The 16,186-nt window shown below is 38.3% G+C and overlaps 1 protein-coding gene across 10 annotated transcripts in view; it reads left to right on the top strand.

Annotated features, from left to right (window-relative positions):
- The window catches only part of TSNARE1 (t-SNARE domain containing 1), a 464,710-nt gene that overhangs the window by 271,196 nt on the left and 177,328 nt on the right, over positions 1-16,186 (top strand). For 8 of the 10 annotated variants that reach the window (XM_052704284.1, XM_052704285.1, XM_052704279.1 and 5 more), the window contains 2 exons: positions 2,674-2,746; positions 15,240-15,322. In XM_052704284.1, the coding sequence (XP_052560244.1) occupies positions 2,674-2,746; positions 15,240-15,322 (156 nt within the window). The remainder of the gene's footprint in view (positions 1-2,673; positions 2,747-15,239; positions 15,323-16,186) is intronic. The other 2 variants (XM_052704288.1, XM_052704289.1) reach the window with 1 other exon arrangement.

Below are 16,186 nucleotides of genomic sequence, written 5' to 3'. Positions count from 1 at the left end.
CTGACATTTTAGTGTGATGGTAGAGTTGCAACAGAATCCAAGCAAACAAGTTAATTACTGTGCAATTAGCCCTGGGAGAAGCAGGTTCTTCAGAGCACTTTCAGTGTTTCAGAAAACGTCTTGATCTCAGATATTACATTAGGCATATGTTGCTGCTCCTCTGTTGTGCAGATGTAATGATGCTTTCTTGGTTGAGCTTGTGTTTGATTTTAATTTTATAATTCTTGTGTTATCCAGACAATTGATTCTGTGAGTGAACTGAAGTGAAGAAGTCTGGTTTGCTGTGCCCTTGTGTGTGTTGTTTAGAGTTTTTGGTATCCATCAACTTGTGAAATATTTATAGAATCAATGTACTCATATTTCTGTATTTTGGATTCTCTGCTGTCTAGTTGTCAAATTTTCCTTAAACCCATTTATTTACTCCTTCAATGAAATTCTTAGAAACTTAATATCTTTGTGCCACTCTGTCAGATATGATTCCAGTCTGCCAACAAAAAGTTTAGAAAGTCAGGGGTTGGGGATGTGTGTACAAAAGGATGGAAGGAAAAGCTGAAAAGATATGTCAAGAGGGCGTGAGAACTAAAGATAAAGGACACAAAAGTATGGATTAATGCCTTCTTCAGCTTACTGTACTGGTAAGACTGTTCCTCAGGAATCTCTGTGTTCTGAGAGTAGAGGGAAGGTCTGCAGCAAGGAAGTTTCTTGATGATAGAGCATCAGGCCGAGGGGCATTTATACCAAATGAACATACCTTCATCCTTGGAAACATCCAGAGTCAAGCTGAAGGAGGCTCTGGTCAGCCAGACTGAGCTGTAGATGTCCCTGTTCTTTGCAGGGGAGTTGGACTAGAAGGTCAATAAGGGTCCATTCCAACTCAAACAATTATATGATTCTGTGATTAAGCCCATGAGACCTGATTGGATGAACCAAAAGCTTTGGAGTTTTCCAGTGTCAGTGTGAGGCCACTCTTGATCGTATTTGAAGAATAGCAATCAGAGGATGTTCCCAAAGACTGGAAGAAAGAAAATGTAACTAACTAACCTGATAGCTTTTTACCATGAGATGACTGTCACTATGGATGAATGTGAAACAGTGCATATTTATTATCTTGACTTCAGATCCTTGCTGTTCAATAGCAGGTGGTTATGCTGAAATCACAACCTTGATAGGCTGGGGAAATGTTCAGTGGAAGAAACCGCATGAGATACAGTAACTGGAAGTGACAAGTCCTGCCCCTGGGGAGAAATAACTCCAGGCACCACCATTAGAGGCTGGGGACTGGCTGTCTATATGGAAAGCTTGCAGAGAAGAGGTATTTTCTTCAGAAGACTCTTTGAACCAGGCTCCGAGCGACCTAATCTAGTTGTAGATGTCCCTGTTCATTGCAGGGGAATTGGTCTGGATGACCTTTAGAATCCCTTTCAACTCAAATGATTCTATGATTTTGTGATTCTGTCGTAAGTGCAGATGGGCAGCAAGCTGAAATTGAGCCATCAGTGCACCATTGCGGGAAAGAAGGCCAGCAGCATTCTGGGCTTCTTTAAGCAAGCAGCACTGCCAACTGATCAAAGCAGATACTCCTACCTCTCTGCTCAGTGTATCTGAAATGCTGGGTTCCCAGTAAAGGAACACATGGACATACTGCTGCCCAGTCTATGAACATTGTTGAAGATATGCAAAAACAACTGGACTTGGTTCTGAGCAACCTGCTTGGAGCATTGTATTAAATGATTTCCATAGATTCCTGCCAGTCTCAATGATTCTGTGATTCTTGAAGTTGTACAGCTAAACTAAATGCATCCTGCTTGAGTATCTTTTTTTTTTTTTTCTGCTCTGCTAATGTTGCCTTACTGGTAGTGCATTTAGCAGTGTCTGCATTATTATGTCTGTTATTGCTAGGTTAATTGTTTTTATAAAAGGCAGTGACATAAAAAGTCAACATATGCTCACATTTGCTGTTGTATATGGTAACTGTTCAGATAATAGAGAAACAAAGTCTCTGGAGATTGCTGTCTTAGAACTAGGAAAATTTCTGTGTTTAATCTATTAATTTTACTTTTGGTACATTTAGAAATATAAATTAATCCATTCATCAAACACAGCCTGATGGATTGATTTCTTGATGGTCTACCAATAAAGAGATTCAAATTCAGTGATTTTTTGATTGGTGCAGCATCAATTTACAAGTAATTTTTTTACCAGATGAATGCCGTTCTAAAAATGGGCTTCTCCAATGTAAGGATCTGCACTTTAGGATGAATAGTTTGCACCAAATGTATCTTTTTTTTTTTTTTTTTTAAAAGAGGTAGGTTTGCAGCAGTTGTTTTTATTGTTGCTTTTTTCCTCTTAGGATTCTGAAGTTCTGAGAAGCAACCGTAAAATCATATCATTTTACCTGTTTCTTATAGAAAACTCAACTCAACTGTCTTACTTAGATCCAATAAACCATGGCATTGTTTAAAAGGGTTTTTGATTTACCATGGGTGTATGGAGCACTTGGACTTTTTCTTTTAATTCTACATAGATATATTTTTTTCTTATTCTTTCTCTTCCTTATTTTATTTTTCCTACTTTTTTTTCTCCTTTTTCTTCCTACTTTTTTTTTACTTTTTTTTTTTTCTTGTTACAAAGCTTGGTTATGAAACATGTCTTTTATGTTTTCTGTCTTTTCAGAGTGACATGCTGGATGTGAACCAGATCATTAAAGACCTGGCCTCCATGGTGCATGAGCAAGGAGACACAATAGGTAGGTATCACTGCTGAAGTATGTTTTGTTATGCTCCTAGGCCATTCCAATGTGTTGCTGTGTGTTCTCTCAGAAGAAACTGCATTTAATAATGATGCTGCAATTAATTTTCCTGTGTTTTGTGCCCTTAGTGATGTTTTGATCTGTCAAACTGCTCTATGCAATAGTGTTCTTACATTTGGATTAGTTAGATATATTTAGCATAAAAAAAGATTCTGAGGTGAGAAAAGTTTGTTCAATTTTGACTACAACAAAGAAGCTGAAGAATATGTAGCATTAACTATAAAGGGATTCTTTTTTTTTTTTTATTAATTCCTACCTGGAGTTCTAATTAAAAAGCAACAACACCAGTAATAGTTACTGTCATTATCGTAGGGTGGCAAAAAAATATAAATAAAAATAATTAAACAGCTTGCTTCTCCTAAATGGAAATTTCTCTCCACATTAAGAAAGTGTTTGACTAAATCTATAGTATTCAACCATTATGACATACATGCACACATAGTCTTGAACCTTCTGCCCACTAGTTGACCTCTTTTTGTTCTATAGCAGCCAGTGGCTAAGAACATTGTGGAGGGTTCTTGGGAATGGAGGAGATGAGAGAAACTGTTAGACATGGAACAGATTACCCAGAGAAGTGGTGGATGCACCATCCTTGGATACACTCAAGGTCAAGATGGACAGGGCTCTGAGCACCCTGATGTAGCTGTAGGTGTCCCTGTTCATTGCAGGGGAGTTGGATCAGACGACCTTTAAGGGTCCCTTCCAACTCAAACGATACTATGATTATCTTTAACAGCAGCCAACCAGTGACCATCACCATTTTTTTTTAATAGAGTATAGTAGAATAAAACACAGTGATCTGTTCCTTTTAAACTTCTTGGACTTTTGTCTTTGTTACTGATGTGTTCTGATGCAGCTAAGAGCAATCAGATTTTTCTTTCTTCTTTTTCTTTTTCTTTTTCTTTTTCTTTTTCTTTTTCTTTTTCTTTTTCTTTTTCTTTTTCTTTTTCTTTTTCTTTTTCTTTTTCTTTTTCTTTTTCTTTTTCTTTTTCTTTTTCTTTCTTTTTCTTTTTCTTTTTTTCTTTATCTTTTTTTTTTTTTTGTGGTTTTTTGTGTATAATAATACTATGAAGCACTTCTAAAGCAATTTCCAGTTCCAAATTTGTGAGCTAACAGTCCTGAAGCCATGATGAGGGACTTAAACATCAGAGAAGTGAGGTTTGGGAAGATATTACTAACCTGCATTGCTCACTTGGAGTACTTACAGAGCTCATGGGAGCTAGATCAAGTCCTAAGGCAGCCACATGTAAATTATAAAAGAAGAAAATCTTCTGTTGTTTATTAATCTATCTGAATTGTTTTGCCATGCTCAAACCTATGCAGATTTCTATTAGCATCACATATCGCCACTGAAATGAGCTTGCTGCATCCCACTGAGAAACACCACTCAGGTTTGCAAGTGCAGAACAAAATCAAGATAATATCTACCAATTCTTTCTTGTTTTGATTTTTTTTTCTTTTTTCTTTTTCTTTTTTTTTGGGGGGGCAGCTTATTTTTTGTATATGTACAACTTCAGAGCCTGATTCGTCTCCAGAATGTACATCAGATGTTAATGCCTTGAGGGATGTGAGAGCATACATCAGTTAGCTTCAAGATCCTTGTAAACAATTTTCTTAAGGCAACGTTTATTATTTTAGAATGTTGTTCATGCACAGAAGTGACCTAGTATTAACTAGCCTGTGAGAAAATTGTATTAAATAGTGTGTTTGGGTTTTACACTATCAGAAGTGTTTTTTCTTCCATTTCACTGCAGCATAATTTTTTTTGTAGCTTCCTCAGAAGCATCTTCTCACTCTGGCAACTATTCAAAGTATCTTCCCAACCTTCAGTTGCTGAAAGATCCCATTGTATATCTTTTGACTTTCATATTACTTAGACATAAGTGAGATTAAGAGTCAGTTGTTGAAGAGAATTGAAACTCCCACAGTGAAAATACAGCAGAAATGATGATAAGGGACAGTTCTCTTGACACTTGTTTATTGCATCCCTCTTACATGCATGAAATGAAATCTCTGTGTGTGTTAATTTAGAAGACACAAGAAAACTATATATCCAGGGAATCTGAGGTGCATCACTCAGCAAAAAAAAAAATCCCACCAGGGCTGTAGCACGAACAACTTTTGTTCACCCTGAGCTGGGGAGAATTAATGGGAAGAACTTGTCTGAGCCATGCATAGCACAGGAAGAGTAACCCAGATTTCTTAGAAAAACCTTAAAGGAAGTTTTGCTACTCTGTGGGCCGTTTCCTTAATGAGAGCATCCATAACGCTCCGTAGAGTAGAGAACAATTTCTGTCAGGCAGGGAGGAAATAGATGAGGGGAAATGCAGAGATGGGGCAGTGCTTCTCTGTTATATTTTGTCTTCTGCAGAAGTGTACGTTCCAAGTTGTGGCATCTCTTTGATAGGAATATTTGACTAAGCATTATGGTATCTGTGAGCCCAAAGCTCAAAGCCAAAACAAGCTGGTTATGTTGGTTACCTTGGAATTTGCAGAGTATTTTCAACACAGATTTACAGGAGCTCTTGGCAAAAGCATCTCTGTGAAACCTTATTGCAAATACAGGTTATGGGATTTCTCCTTCTCCCATAAGCAAATCCCATCTCATGCACTTTCTATCCCAATCTCAATCCAGTTTTCTTCCCAAAGTTCCTTTCTGTCCGTATCAAGTTTCTCCATGCATAACAGACCGAAAGTCTCTACAGTAATTTCCATTGAAATAATCAAGCTGAATGAAGTTTGCTATGCTTAACTGTCATTGAAACAGGTCCTTCAGAAAAAGCATCCAAGCTAAGAATTAAGCACTTGGCACTTGGAGAAGTAAATTACATCGGGGATGGTTGCTAGTGCTACGAGTCGCTCCCTTTCAGGCTCACAGATAGCTACTCAACTGAATGAAGTACAAGTCCACAGCAGCAGGAACGTTCCCAGTGTTTCATACCAAAAGTCATTATTTTACAACTGCAGGCTTGTCTTTCCATTGGCCATACTGGCATAAATAGGCGTAGTTTCATGAAGTCAAATTTATTATTGGTGTGAGGGAAAAGAAAATCCTAAAATCCTCATGTCATCTGAAGGATGCGTTAATAACACAGTTATCAGTGTTTCTGTTACTGCTGATGAAGACAGATGTGTACTTATCTACCTCTGTAGGCTTCTGTTTGCACTGTAACAGAAAATAAGGATGACCTGAATAATACAGTCATTGCATTCTATTTGCTCGTAGCAAAAGAAAATGCTTTTCTTTTTTTCATGTAGGAGAACTTTTTTCTCTTCTACCTGTGTATGTAACCTCACTAGTTATGGCAAAATAAGGAGCAAAACCTACATTCGTCATCTAAATTGTCTCAATTCAGCTTTCCCTGTTTGCGTCTTTGTCGCTTTTCACAGAGCCACAAAGCCAAAACGCATCCATGTTGTTCTGAAAATGCTACACATTTAGGATATTTGATACTTGTAAAACGTCATATTTCTTCTGATGTTGGAAAAATTTGGAACCAACCTTACGACAGCTGATCTGTAACCTTCCCCCTCCAATGAAATGGCAAAAGACTGGCCAGTTAATTTTAAGATCACAGCAGCAGGACGTGGGAATTAGTCTTCTAATTCTTTGTTCATACATAAAATCTTAGAATGGAATCATATGATGGCTTATGTTGGAAGGGATCTCAAAGATCATCTACTTCCAAGTCCCAGCCATTGTCAGGGCTGCCTACCACTTACTCAGGCAAGGTGGGTACAAATTAATATTTTCAATGTGAATCTCATGGTCTGAAAGAAGATCCTGCTGCATCAAGGAAAATACTTTCTCTGACTTTCTTTTCTTTCATTACTTACTCAGGGTGAGATCTTCATGCAACTAAGATTTCATATCTCTCACTCTTGAAATCTGCATAGTGCATATTTGAAAATCATAAAGTTAAGAAACTTCATAGCATTATTTAAAGTGCATGCTCTCTCACTTTGCAGGCGTTGTTACTTGGTATCTTCCAGGCTAGAACCCACAGACCTGCCAAGATAAATATAAACATGGCAGCTGGTGCTTTCCTTCAGTCTAGGAAGAAATTTATGATGGGGTCAATATATTCAGTCCTTGAGTCATGCTGGTGTTTGCTTACATAACACATTGTCTGTTATTGCCTGATGATAATAAGCCTCTTTCAAAGAAAGAGTATTTTGTGAGTGCAAACGTGATACTTATTTTGGAAGCTTTTGAATAGTAATGTTTTTTTTTCCCCTTTCTTTCTATGAAGTCAGCTCAAATCTGTTGCCTGTTTTATCGTTATTGCTTTTCTGACCTGAAGGCTAGTTTAACGTGTAGACACTGTCAAGAGTCAAAAGGCTTTGCACACATGTTCTCCAGTTTGACTGCCTGAACAGCATGACAAAGAGTCTGTTGTCATACGCAATAATACAAGCCAAGCAGGGAAATCATCCAACTGGATCCTTAACTAAACTCTCCAGAGTTATGTGTCTCTGCTGGGACATCTGAAGAAAATGAACACATCTTGAGAGTGGTCCCTGAATACCTGAATGTAACAGCTCTAACATCTGCGTTTAGTTGAATGTGGTCTGTGAAGTCCCTCATTTGGTTAAGTTTTCTAAGTGATCTCTGAGACACTATTGTGTGAATGGGAATGTTGATGTTCTTATTGGCTCCTGATTAATTGGGAAATCTTCCAGCCGTCTTGCTTTCAGCCATTTGTGGCAACATGAAGTTACACATCAATGCAGAGCACAGCCCATGCAGGGAGTATATACAGGAAGGAATTTTGGAATCAGTGATTTTTCGCATACTAAACACTTCCCATTTCTTCAAACAAAACTCCGTTTTCCTTCTACAAACTATGTGTATATTCTGTTATCATAACTGATAAACTGTTATCAGTTTAATGTAAACTTGTTACTTGTAAATGTAGTTCTTGTAAACTATTCCAACTGCTGAAATTGCATACCACTACTACTCTTAATTGTATTATGGACAAGAATTTCAAGGGCACAGTGGTTTGAGTACCACTGCACTCACTTTCCACAAGTCCCTGGATCTGGACATCACTGAAGGGCCTGTAAGTTTATAGAATCATGAAGGTTAGAAAAGACCTCTAAGATCATCTAGTCCAACCATCAAACCATCATCACCATGTCCACTAAACTCTGTCCCTCAGTGCCACATCTTTATGTTTCATGAACAGCACCAAGGATGGTGATTCCATCAACTCCCTGAGCAGCCTGTTCCAAGACCTCACCATAATATCTAAGATTTTTTTTTTCTTTTATCCAACCTGAACCTCTCCTGACACAACTTAAGGCCAATAGCTCTTGTCCTAATGCTAGTTTCTCAGAAGAAGAGGCTGACCCCCAGCTTGCTACAACCTCCTTTCAGAGAGTTGTGGAGAGAGATGAGGCCTCCCCTGAACTTCCTATTCTCCACGCTGAACAATCCCAGTTCCTTCAGCTGCTCCTCATAAGACTTGTGCTCCATGCTCTTTGCAACTCTGGACACACAGCAGGACCCCAGTGTCTTTTTTTGTAGTGAGGGGCCCAGAACTGAACATGGTACTCAAGATGTGGCCTCACCAGTGCCAAGATCAGAACGGCAGTCACCTCTCTGCTCCTGCTGACTGTTCTAATACGAGCCAGGATGCCACTGGCTTTCTTGGCCATCTGAGCACACTGCTGGCTGGTTTTACTGACCAGTACCTCCAGATCTCTTTCTTCCATGCAGCTGGAGGACCTGGCACTTGGTCTTATTGAAGTTGCTTGGTTTCTTGTCAGGTGCAGGTTGGTGATCATTGCTACAACTAAATTGCTGGAATTGTGGGTGAGAGATAGCATGATGTTCTCTGATAAATACATTTTGCTTAATAGGCAGCATAAAAATGAGAGGAGTTTTTCTGCTTCTTTTCTGTTTCTGCTCTCTATGAGCATGAGTTTTTGTTTTGTTTTGCATGGACTTCTGCATTTACTCTTATTGCTGTCTACTGGTAGGATATCGCTTGCTCATAAGGAAAAGAATAATGGGTAGCTGTAGATTTGTAAATTTACTAACGCCTAAAGATTTGTCTGCTGCTCTGTGTTTGACCTTTGTAATGAGACTGGGCTGGTGTACTTGTAGTTAATGAGCCAGCTAATTTTGTAAAAGAAGCAAGGCTTTTCCTTTTATGGGGTTTATTGCCACCAGTAGGATTCTTCTCACACCAATTTACTGAGTCATCTTGGGGCAGTTGGAACTGCTGTGCTCTCAGTTTCTTGAAATGTTTTGATTGAGCAATAAATGTCATGCAGCTAGAAGCTGCCCAGGTGGTTGGTTTCTTTCTGCTGGGAGTTGTCATACTCTGCCACAAACACACTGCTTGGGAGGCCATGACTTGAGCAGGTTAAATAAACAAAACAAACCATGTAACACAAAAGTTGCCAAACAACTTGTAAATTTCAGTGACTTTACTTTCTAAGTAAAATATATGGTCTTTCCGAGACAGCAAGCAAAAATAAAATGTATTTCTTTCTATGAATCAAAGCCCTAACATCCTCATTTCTTCCTGTGACATAGACAGACATTTCGTAGAATCATAGAGTCATAGAATGGCCTGGGTTGAAAAGGACCACAATGATCATCTAGTTTCAACCCTCCTGCTATATGCAGGGTCGCCAACCACCAGACCAGGCTGCCAGAGCCACATCAAGCCTGGCCTTGAATGCCTCCAGGGATGGGGCAATTCCTCAATGGACTGACTGAACTGTAAGACTTGATCACTTACGTACCCAGCTGTATGATACGAGTGTTATGTTAACTGTAGACAAAAATGGACTTTTGAATAATGCTGTGTACAAATGACATTAAGGTATTTACCCATTTATCTCATTATTCATGTGTTGGATTTGAAAAAGCGAGTATAAATGGATCATAGAACCATTTGAGTTGGAAGGGACCCTTAAAATCATCTAGTACATCCTTTGATCCCCATGGGACCTTTCCAAGCCCTACAATTCTGTGATTCAGTGTTATTCATTTTATTTTGGTTTTGTAACCGTTAATGTGAATGCATTTTACAGCAGTTTGAAATAATGTTTTCTTTAGTTTGAATATTTTAAATCACTTTTAAAAAATGTTTTGAGGTTACAACTCCCTGAAATAGTGTGTGCTACAGAAGAGTATCTGCAATTTCACATTCCAACTATGTATTCCTTTTTAAACTACTTACAGAGATTAGTGGGAAGAAAAAAGAAAACATGAGATATCCATAAATTTTCTTAGAGAAGTGTTGTGTTTGTTGAAATGCCTTTTTTCATCAGAAAAAGAAAACAAAAAAAAAAGAAAATTTTAAGAGCAGTGGATTGATTCTTTTGCCATGATGTAACATCCTCCCATGTTCAAATTTGGGACTACGAACAGGAGAGCCTGAGAGCACCCAAAGCTAGTTGAAAGCATCATATGGGGACATTGGATACCTCAGATTGCAGAGCAATGGGAAGATAAGCCATACCATGCACCAACAGGAGCATGTACATGAGCTGAATTCTGGTAAAATACCAGTTATTTGAGACCACTTGTTTCTCTATAAGAAAGAAAAGCGAATTACTTTCCGCCTGCTAAAGTAGTCCTGCACTCTGCCCTTTAGCACTGAGCTATGATTTGAGGCACCTTACTCTCTGATAGGACGTGCTTTTTTCTAGTAGATTAACACAAGATGACGTTTGAATTTTAAATCCCTGGAAGATACATCCTGGCAGGCATGGTGAACCGCTGGCACGGCAATACCATTTTTTTCAGTGCATGCATATTTAGCAGATACTTGACATTTCCAAGATGCATTTCAAGGACAGTATAAATCACTCAGGAGCTGAAGTGCTATAAATTTATGCTAGTGTTCGGCCATTGTCTTATAGCCGTTTATATTCATTCAGACTCGGGCTTTGGTCTGTTGACTGAAGAAAATCAGCAGGAAGAGCTGGGTATGACATTTTAGGACAGCTACAATCATCTTTTCAGATCTGCTTGGAAAATTTGCTAGAGCAGTTGTTGCCCTACCTCCAGGGGTTGTGGTGTGTTACCATCTGGGAGAACTGGAGAACTGCTAAAGTCAAATAGAAAGCAAGATACTATCTGCTTTTATCGGAATCACAGCTCTTGCTGCTGCAAATTGTTTTTCATAGAATCATTCCGATTGAAGAAGGCCACTAAGGTCATCTAGTCCAACCATCAACACATCCCTACTGTACTCGCTAAACTATGTCCCCCAGTGCTACATCTGCCCTTTTCTTGAATGTCTCCAGGGACAATGACTCCACCACCTCCCTGGGCAGCCTGTTCCAATACCTCACCAAATTTTCCCTATAACACTCTATACCAATGTGACCCATTTAGCCCTAGTTCAGCAAACAGGAGAGATTATTTTACAAATCCTGTGCTGAATTTGTAAGTGACATATACATAAAAGTTTGCAAATGCCTAACCCTAAGTCATTTCAGACTTTTCTCTGGAAAAAAACCACCATAGCTTTCCTTCATTTAACATCAGCAGTCATGCCTGTGGAAAGCCTGAGCCTTTTTTTTATGCAATGAAACTCACTTAAAACTTTAAAATGGCGATTAAAATAGGAAAAATTCTTTTTCATGCTGACAGCAATTTTCACCCTCAAATTTGGCTTTTAATTAAGAAAGAAAACTTTGCATATTACAAAAACATTTTTTTTTATATTATGCTTCTCAGTGTGCTATATAGATTATTCTTGTCAGAAGTTGTAGTGAAGAAACAGGGTTAAGCTTATTGGAGTGCTAAAAATAAAAGCATACTGTGAAACCTGAAGGGGCCCATTTTGATTATAGCCAAGTGGGAGCATTTTAAAATTTTCATTTACAAGCTCACTTCCCTGTCTTTCAAGCAGCTCTACTGAAAATGCTGCCTTGTGAAACCGGTCCATTGTTGCCACTATAAAGACATAGGTCATAGGGGTTATTCCTTGATATGTTTGGACAAAAATCCCACTCCAGCCCCTATCGCTCCAGTAATTCACACAAAAGACTCCTGTTGGCCATTAGCAGGGCTTGATCTCATAAGACAGGTAAATAGATAGGGTTAACGAGCCCTCTGAGGGTCATCATGACTTCTGTCTGTGTGTGACAAGTGTGTCATATTAAGTTACATCTAAAAGCCAGTCAGCTCTGCTGCCTATTGAAAAAAGCCAGTCAGCTCCTTCCTATTGAAAAGATGTGTTTAGGCAGGAAAATTAAATGTCTTTTCCTAATTCTTCGATACAACAGCCATCTGCTTTGGTGCAGCCTTGTTCCTCAGTTTCATAAAATGGTGGTCGTATTGCCTTTAAAGTTTTTTTTTGTTTCCAAAATGTACCACAATCATAAATTCGTCATCACCAAAAGAAGATGGGAAGTCATTATGAGATTCAGACTACTGAGACCCTTTGAAAACCCTAGTCTCAGAGCTGAGTTATTTCACCTATTTGGGAGCAAATTCACTGTCTTTTCATGTTAAAGGCAGTGAAGAAAGGAAAAGTCATACCCAGCTGATGTTCCTGTCTTCTTAACAGCTTAACATTCCTTTGGATTTCCTTGCTTCTCAGTCCCCAGTCTTGGAAAGAAGCCTGAACATAAGCAAGGTGAAGCTCTGAGCAATCACTATCATTTGGCAGAGATGTGTTGACATCTGCTGAGTGACACATTTATTCTTGACTTATTGATACGGTCTGTGTACTTCCTTTTGATTTGACCCAAATTCTCAATTTATTCTCTTGCTTTCCTGCATAAATCAGCAGAAAAACACAGTTATATAGTGTTACATATTTATGTCTCATTTTTATAGAGTTTTGCTTGTTTATTTGTTTTTGTCTGCTCCTCTCAGGATTACAGATTTTTACAGAGAAAATTTAAGTGGGAGTTCTGCTCATTTCAGTTTCTGCTATTCTGCTGTTAGGAGAACAAGTGAGCAGAAACTTTGTCAGCAGGACCCAGTCACCTCTTTTAACATCACATCAACTTGTGTAGGATTTATAGCACTTGACCATCCTACCTGGGAAAGCCTGTGCTAGAAAAAACAGGATGGTGGTTGCAAAGCATGATGAGTAGGACATGACTACCCCAATCCATGCAGCTGTAGTAATATGTTATTGAATGGTCAGGATTTGAATTTCAATTGATGCAAACCAGTGTTGTCTCAGTGATTAGTTCCCAATTACACAGGTCTGTCCTAGCTTACAAACATGGAAAAAAAGGACTCCCCACTTCAAAGATATTCCTCAGTTCTACCCAGAAAAGATCGACTGTACTTCTCCTACTATTTATATAAAATATTTAGAATGACTCCTTACTGATTTATGGGTTAACTTCAATTTCTGGCTGGAAAGACATCAAGGCCAGTCCTGGAGACAGGATATCTATTGTTTTTGAACATGAGTATAAAATAATTTAACAGTGATAGTAGAGGTGGACATGTAGTAGCAGGGTTTTACTTGGAAATTTGCCTTGAGCCTCACTGCTAAGTGAGAGGTTGAAAAGTGTCTGCCATGTTTGAAGTAGACCTTGGGTAGATCCACTCACATGACAAAAATACTGCTCACTGCAGTGTGCAGTCTTAATATTTATGCTTCTGTTCATCAGTTTTTATAATTCAGCACCATCACTTTCTGCTGGAATTGAGAAGAAAAGAGGAAGAGAAGCATCTGTTATTTTCCCTGGAAAACATTCAGATTTTTGCAATACTTGGTTGTCACACTGGTGTGTACGAGTTAGTGGACTCAAATGTTCTAAGGCTCTGTACAAGCAAATCTGACATTTCTTCATAGCCTGGAGTTACAATCATTAGAAACAATCCTGATGGCAATGGAAGCATTTGTGCAGATCTCAGTAATGACAACCAAGGTCCACGGTTTTAAAATCTTAATGAAAATTCTTTGAGAAGCTTTGGAAATGACCAATTATGTCATTTTAATCTATAGAAGTGCTCACCATGTAGTTTGCTTTTGGTTACTACAGCATGCATAATGTAGTAAGAATGAATGGGGAAAAAAAAAAAACAAACAAAAAACAACCCTCAGAGGTGTGAAGAAAGAGTTGCAGTAAGTTTCTAGGGGCTAAGATGAAGTTGGGGAGGAAAGGGTGTTGTTCCACATTTTATCTGCAAGTTTTCACTCTAAATAAATAAACAAATGAATAAATATGTGAATAAATGTTACTTTAATCTTCAATGGCAAGTCTTAGACAAATTAAGTGTACATATTCTCGTACTGTGGCCAGAAATTATTGACATCTCTGAGTGCACAAATTGGTAAAGATTTCTAAGATTTCCATTGAAAGCACAAACCTTTAATTGCAAGTTTTATATCATAAATATCTTGCATTCTAAGCACAGTGATGGAGCCAAAATTTAAACTTGTATTTGATGGAAGTGAGGATTTCTCACTCAAGGTGTAGCTGTCAGTCTTTCTTTTCTAGTCTTATTTTGATTCCACGTTTCCCCCAGCTTTCACAACCTCAGACCTAGCAGTTTAGGATGAGATTCATCTCCCTTAATTTTAGACAGTGGCAATTTGTCTCATTCTAAACCATCTGTGCAGACCTCTCTTGGAGCTTGGAAATATGATCCAGGAGTTGAAGTTGTGATTCATCTGATCTGATCAGTGGCAGGTAGCTGGTGTATCGGAATGAATCACATGCTGCTAACTGCTGCAGCATCTGAGGGTTCTTGCTTAAGTAGAGACCTAAGTGTGCAACCCACACGTATTCAGATAAAGATTACTTCCAATCTCTATGAGATAATACCAGATAGAATCTACCACGTTGCTTCTGTAATTTAATCCAGTGGATTTGCCATTCTTCAGCTGAAATGCTCTGAGCATGCTATCAGTTTTTCCATTGAATTTAGTGGGAGTGGGATGAGATGATAACCTCCCTGCTCTGCACTGCTGTAGGCTCATCTCAAACACTGTTTTTAGGTTGGACACCACAATATCAGAAGAACATGAAGCTATTAGAGAGCATCCAGAAGGGGATATATGAAGATGGTGAAGGGTCTGGGGGGGGGGAGGGAGGTTGTGTATGAGGAGAAGCTGAGGTCACACTGGTTTGTTTAGCCCAAAGAAGAGAAGGTTGAAGGGATTTTTGGTGGTCCTGAATGGAACCAGGAGTTGGATTCTGTGAACCTTGTGGATCCCTTCCAGCTCAGGTTATTCTATGATGCCATGGTTCTATTATTTAAGGACACACAGAGACCTATCAGTCTCTCTGTACTACCTCTGATTGGTTAGGTGTCTTCAATCATCAAAATGCATAGCATTCTTCTTTCTCTGTAATGCAAAGTCTTGCAGAAAATGCTGCTTCTCTTTTTATGTGCACATGTAAACTGCTGAATCGCTGTCAGTATAAAGCTTTTGTTTTAGGTTTGTACCCTGTAATTATCTTCTATTATCTTAATTTGCAGACAGTATTGAAGCCAACATTGAAACTGCATCTTCTAATGTAGAATCAGCCAATGAGCAGTTGGCAAAAGCAAGTCAGCACCAAGTAAGTTGATCTAAAACACCTTAAAGATACATTCAGTAGTAGTATTTAAAATAAAGTGTACACTTGACGTCTGTGAACCACATGGCACATGGGTTGCATTGGATTTGTGCTACCTGGAAAGATGATTAAACACATTATAAGTAAGAGCTATGTGTTTACATGCATATGTATGTGATTGAATTATTGTAGCATTGGCGATTTGCATTAGTGTAGTCATTTAGAGATCTGCATATTAAAGAGCCATTTCCCAGTAGGAAACTCAACAATTAGCTATTCTTGTTCTTGGAAAAATGTCATAAAAAGTATATCATGTAAGTGTGTATGTGTTTCTTATTGGAGTGCTTCCTAAGAATCAGGCAATAGTGCTTTTCAAAAACAGCAGAATTGCCAAAAGACATGATGTGGTTGGTGAATAATGGCTATGGAAATTGTGTTCAGCACTTTTTAAAGGCAAATTCTGGGTTGGGTATTTCTTTTTTCCCTTCTGTATTTCTTCAGTGGAGCAAGAATAAAATACGCACATACAAAAAAAACCCAGCACATTTATCTTGTTTGAAAATAGCTTGACCAGAATTGGTAAATGGTTATTTCAGTGGTTACTCTCAAGGGTTTCAAGGGATGAAGTCAAAAAAAAAAAAAAAAAAAAAAAAAGAAAAGAATGAATGAAACAAAGAAAAAAGGTTATTTCTTACATTAAAATGACATAATACATACATATTATTCTTTTCCTCACTCATAAACCGATTTGTTCAATTTCAAGGTGATTTTCATGTATCTAGAGTAGTGTTATGACAAAATGTAGCTGAGGTGAGTGTGAATACTTAGTGCCTCCTCTTTGGTCCTCGGACACAATGAATTCTGCAG

Source organism: Tympanuchus pallidicinctus, unplaced genomic scaffold (assembly GCF_026119805.1).
Source record: "Tympanuchus pallidicinctus isolate F22 unplaced genomic scaffold, pur_lepc_1.0 scaffold5, whole genome shotgun sequence".
Lineage (NCBI taxonomy): Eukaryota > Metazoa > Chordata > Aves > Galliformes > Phasianidae > Tympanuchus > Tympanuchus pallidicinctus.
Note: the sequence above shows the minus strand (reverse complement) of the source record. Positions and strands in the feature narration are given on the sequence as shown.